Below are 5,466 nucleotides of genomic sequence, written 5' to 3' on the forward strand. Positions count from 1 at the left end.
CGGGAACGCCTCCCGTCAGAAGCCGGCCCACTGACATCACTAGTGATGTCAGTGGGAGTGATTTTGGCTCTGATAGAGCCAAAATCACTCCGGAGCTTGCGGTTGAAAATCTCAACCGCAGGCTCCGGCTCGCAATTTCGATGGTCGCGATGGTCTCGACCATCGCGGCCATCACAAAGCACGCTCGTATAGCCTGTGGGTGGTGACCCACAGCTATACGAGCGTCCAGGAGGACGCTCCATGAAAATGGAGCCCGGCCCTCATTCAGAGTGTGCGCTCTGCTCAGAGCGTACGGCTCTGAATGAGGGCCAATGTTTACACTTATCTTTTTACACTACACTTTTACACTATCAAGCCGGCACCCACCGCCCACGGGTGCCGGGGATACCCCAGATTAGTCCTGGGGTGCCCTGGAGAGGGGAACCTCTTTATTGGGGGATCCCTAACTCCCCAGGGCTCCCCAGCCTGGGCTGACTAGTGGTCAGGAGTAATGTTTCGGCTGGGGAACCCGGTGATAGGGTTTCCCTGGCTGTGACATTACAACCCCGCTATAAAGGGTCCGATGCTGGTTGTGGAAATTACGCATTTTTTCCCCTGTAGTTCCACAACCAGGACCAGATCAGAGCCTGGTGCTGGTTACACTAAGTACAGGGGAACCCTATGCAATTTTTCCCCTGTACATACACAACCAGGACTGGCTATGCAAAGTCCGGGGCTGGTTGTGCTTTTTTAGGGGGGGGACCTCACGTCATTTTTTTTTTAAATTAACACTTAACAAGCATTTTACAAGACGATACATCCATGTATCTCACAGATGCATGCATGCATCTGTGACAATCCAACCTGCTTATGCTAAAATCTAAAGCATAAAGCAGGTCTATGCATTTGGAGATTTGAAGTTCGATTTGAAGTTCGATTTAAAATCGAATAATAGTAAATAAGGGATTTGTGTGTTGGTCTATGTAAAAGTACCAATGTTTTTCCAATGTTCGATTTTGAGTGGGATTTGAGTGAAATTCAGTTCGGTGCTATCAGATCTCACAAATGCCATCACACACATGCAGTGCCCAGGCACGTGTCCCACCCTAGTTTTGACACTAGCCACTACATGGGTCATATTCTTGTTCATTACCACACGGTACACAGCAGGAAGTATAGGGAAAGGCTCCAGTCCATACGGGTATGCTAGGCACTTTTGTGTGGAGAAAGACGCACACTTCTTTGCAGCTTTCCTATATAGATGCATAAGCCCTACACTGTTAAGACTGTAGGGTGGGACTCACTATGACAGGGGGAGTACCATGCTACAATGCTCTCTCTGGGCAGCTTGAGGATTTGGGGGATGGAGAGCACACATTGGACTTTTTTCATTAATTTTCAACATCTGTTTAAATTAATAGGCCACTAAAAATAATGGAAAAAAATCTCTACAATTATACAAGGTTTTGTATATTTTTGGCAATTTGCTAAATTGATATTTCATACATTTTTTGTGTTCTAGAAATGATGGTTTTAATAGATTTGGCAAATTCAAAAATCTCCAAGTGAATTGGTACAAAATTGCAATTTAAATGATTGATCTTGTGCTTTAGTAAATACCCCCTACAGTCTGCTATCCTTATTATGGTCACTATCCATTCAAGTTTAGCCTGTGCATAAGCCAGCATATTCTTCTTTTTTCCTTTGTCAGATACAATTCATATTCTGGGGTAACGATAAGTGCATGGGCAGGTGCAAAATATTTGTCCAGGCATCTCTGCTGGGTACCATGGTGCCTGGGAGGCACATTCCACACCTATCTTTAGTCGTATGTTGGGCTGTCAGTGTTGGGATATCGTCGAGCGGGGTAGCGCCCGTCGGTATCTTGACTGCATCCATCCACACTTCTTGCAGCGCAGTGTATTGCTTCATCAGACTGAACATTCGGGCCCCAAAAGTTTTCGGCATCCCTGTCTGCATTGCCTTTTCACTAGCATAGAGAAACGAGTTCACTGCAGTGAATAAGAGGTATGTTTGACTTTTGTCTCAATGTCCTAATAGTACTGAATTTATACATGAATACACCTGACCTGCCGTTATAAGCGCATGGGGAAGTGCAAGAAAAATACAAAGTATGAGTGCAAGTTATGCATGCACAAATGGACTTGAATTCAACCAAAGTCTGTTACAGAAAACTAAGGAAGACAAAGTGAATTCAGTGGGACATTGGCATACTGTAACATTCTGATGTCTGCAGTTAAACAGCAATGAGAAAGTATTTCAGTACAAACCAAAACATATAGCTCTATATCTATATTCTGCTTTTCTGATGTGCTCATCTAATATATTAGAGATGTGTGTAGACCACCATGTTTTGGTTTTGGTTCTAATTCATCATCGTGTTTTTGTTTTGGCAAAACCACCCTCAAGTGTGTTGGTTCGGTTTTGGTTTTGGATTTCTCTAAAAAAGTATAAAACCAGCTAAAATCATGTAATTTGGACCTGTTTTTGTTCCTATAGTATTACTAACATTAATAACATTAATTTTGTGTCATTTCCAGTAAATTTGACCCCCTCACATCACCTGAAATCAGGAGGGAGGGACTTAACTTCAATCCAAAACACGCGAGATCTGTATTTTTAAATCCAAGTTCCAAATTGTGAGAAGACCCGAATCAGGAATCTGTTCTACTTTGATCCCCATTGTGATTTCAAACTGGGACACATTCTGACTCTGAACCCCTAAGTTTAGGTGTGTTCGTTTTTTGATATAACATATATATATATATATATATATATATATATATATATATATATATATACATATATTACTGTTTTATTACATTTGTAGAACAGTGCCTATACATTTTATTTCTCTATAGACTGCAACTGGAAAGTGTGACTGGCATCCAATTGAAAGTGTACTGTAGGCCCAGTATTTATTTCTGTAACCTCCAAGTAATATTGTGGAACTTCTGGGTGGGCTTTGCAGTAATGCATTTTTGCAGCTTCATAAATTACCTTTCGTGCACTAACAATAAGTAGCTTATGGACTGTCCATGCTATGTGCAAAATCTATATTGTATTGAACTTACAAGGTCTTACACTAGAGAGGTTTCATTGTTTTGAATATTTTAAGACTACCTAAGAATGAGGCCAAATAAGCCATCTAAAATTTCATTTGAATTGTCCAAGAACAAGAAAACTTTGCTTACCTATATGGCATTTTTATTTAAACATAAGCAGAATAATTTGGGAATCAGTCTCCGTTTATCTCTTGGTGGGAATGAGTTAGTATTGTAATCTATATGTGTGCAGTAATATGGAGCCTATATTAGAATTCTGAATTAACAATGTTTGTTCCATACATCACCAAAATGCTACATGATTCATTGGAAGCAGCACTTACCATTACAACTAAAGATATTTATTTAACATGATTTAAACAGTATTTGTGTTCTTAATTTACAATCTCCATAGAACATGTGCATACACACTGTGTTACATCCTGACATGCAGTCTCATGTAGTTGATCATCAGAATAATTGTACATAGGAAGCACTTTTCTAGGAGAGATAATCACAGCACTTGTGTTTGGGTGTAACTCAGAGCTGACCAATAGTGGTGGAACAGTGCCAGGTTTGCTGACCCTTCCTCTATAAAACGGAAGTGACCCAGGAAACAGGCCAAACTTATCAGGTCTTTATCTCAGGCTCAGTAACCACTCACCAGAAAGATGACTTTCTCTGATGCTGAGAAGGCTGCAATTGTGGCCATTTGGGGCAAAGTCTCCGGAAATGTCAACGCTCTCGGTGCTGAAGCCTTGGAAAGGCAACATGACAACCTGAAATAATAGATGATTATTATTTAGGACAATAATTGGTGCCATCTTGCTTAATTACTAAGTAAGTTATTAGAATCTTCAATTATTTATACAATTTTGACTTGTGATTTTAGGATGTTTCTGAGCTTCCCTCAGACCAAGACTTACTTCAGCCACTTAGATATGAGCCACGGATCTGCTGATCTCCAGGTCCTTGGGGGTAAGGCCCTCGCTGCCCTAGGAGATGCTGCTAAGCATCTGGATAACTTAGATGGAGCCCTGTCCAAGCTGAGTGACCTGCATGCATACAACCTGAGAGTGGACCCAGGAAACTTCAAGGTTAGATGCAATCAATATGTATTTTCACTTGGATGTGAATACTATTTAGCAGTTCATTTTAAACATAATATATATATATATATAATTATCAAAGGCATATTACACAATGTATGTTATATTTTTGTAACAAATACATTTTATAGGAGTATTAGTACTGATATGAATGTCTTGAACATTCTATAGAAAGTGCTGCATGTGTGTGTTACATAAAGAAATGTTATTAAATAAATACTATGAGTAGAACTAACAATTTAGTGTTTGAAATAGTGACGTTATTCACAAAGAAAGAAATATTTCTGAATGATGTGATAGCTGTGATATGAAGAGTATTGAGGTTTTAAATTAAATACTACATTATATTTTAGTAAGCAGAATTAAACATTTTTCTTTACATTCTACATTCAGAATTTAGTGACTGTAATATTAATTGTTTGCACAAAGAAAGCTGTATTTTTTTAAAGAACTTGAAAGCACTCATATGACAGTGACTGACATACATGTGTCTTGCAGCTGCTGTCTCACTCTATCCTGGTTGTTCTGGCTTCTCACATCCCGGCTGAGTTTGATGCAACCACCCATGCTGCCTTGGACAAGTTCATCGCTGCTGTGTCCACTGTTTTTACCTCCAAATACAGATAATCCCAATGCTTTAGTCTCTGTCTCTTGTCTGAGTACTGTGTTCTAAGAAATGTCCAACCCTGCTAAGATTTAATAAAATATTTATTTAAAAAATTGTACTTTGTGCTTTTATTCACATACTATTTACGATAACATAAAATGCATTGCATAATAATAAGTGCAATTTTAATGGAAACACAGTCATGTATTATTATGATTCTAATATTATTGCACAACTTTGCAGTAATTGTGTTAAAAAATGACATACTGTATATTATAATGTATCCATGTAACAATGCATAATATAAAGCAATCAGAATGTCTTCTGGGAAAGAACCTGCTTAACTCTTATTATCATTTAAATTTCTAATATACATACTTAAGAGCTACATAAAGTCCAGACAGATATAAAGAAATGTAGCAAACATAATTAGACATTGTAATACAATCATATTGTAGTGCATGTAGTAGCTAATGATTTAATAATTAGAAGCCCCCAGTTCTATAGCTGAGTAACACTATAACAGTGGTTCTCAAACTGGGTGCCGTGGCAGCCTGGGGTGCCTCAGGGCACATACAGGGGTGCCATAGATTGGTGGTCCAGAACTAGATTAAAATTTTTATAGTCAATGTGATAGGCAAAACCAATGCTGGCAGCTGCCTATAATATGTGGACAAACAGAAGCATAATCCTGTTCTCCACCACA

At 38.9% G+C, this 5,466-nt stretch overlaps 1 protein-coding gene across 1 annotated transcript; it reads left to right on the forward strand.

Annotated features, from left to right (window-relative positions):
- The first annotated feature begins 2,984 nt into the window (after window positions 1-2,984).
- Window positions 2,985-4,780, forward strand: LOC148534500 (hemoglobin subunit alpha-3-like). The gene is made up of 4 exons (XM_088466893.1): window positions 2,985-3,007; window positions 3,712-3,810; window positions 3,937-4,141; window positions 4,652-4,780. Exons 2-4 carry the CDS (start codon window positions 3,716-3,718, stop codon window positions 4,778-4,780), a joined length of 429 nt encoding a protein of 142 aa, XP_088323019.1. The 5' UTR covers window positions 2,985-3,007; window positions 3,712-3,715.
- Window positions 4,781-5,466: the final 686 nt, after the last annotated feature.

The sequence above is a fragment of the Taudactylus pleione genome, unplaced genomic scaffold, assembly GCF_031769625.1.
Source record: "Taudactylus pleione unplaced genomic scaffold, aTauple2 ptg000066l, whole genome shotgun sequence".
Taxonomy (NCBI): domain Eukaryota; kingdom Metazoa; phylum Chordata; class Amphibia; order Anura; family Myobatrachidae; genus Taudactylus; species Taudactylus pleione.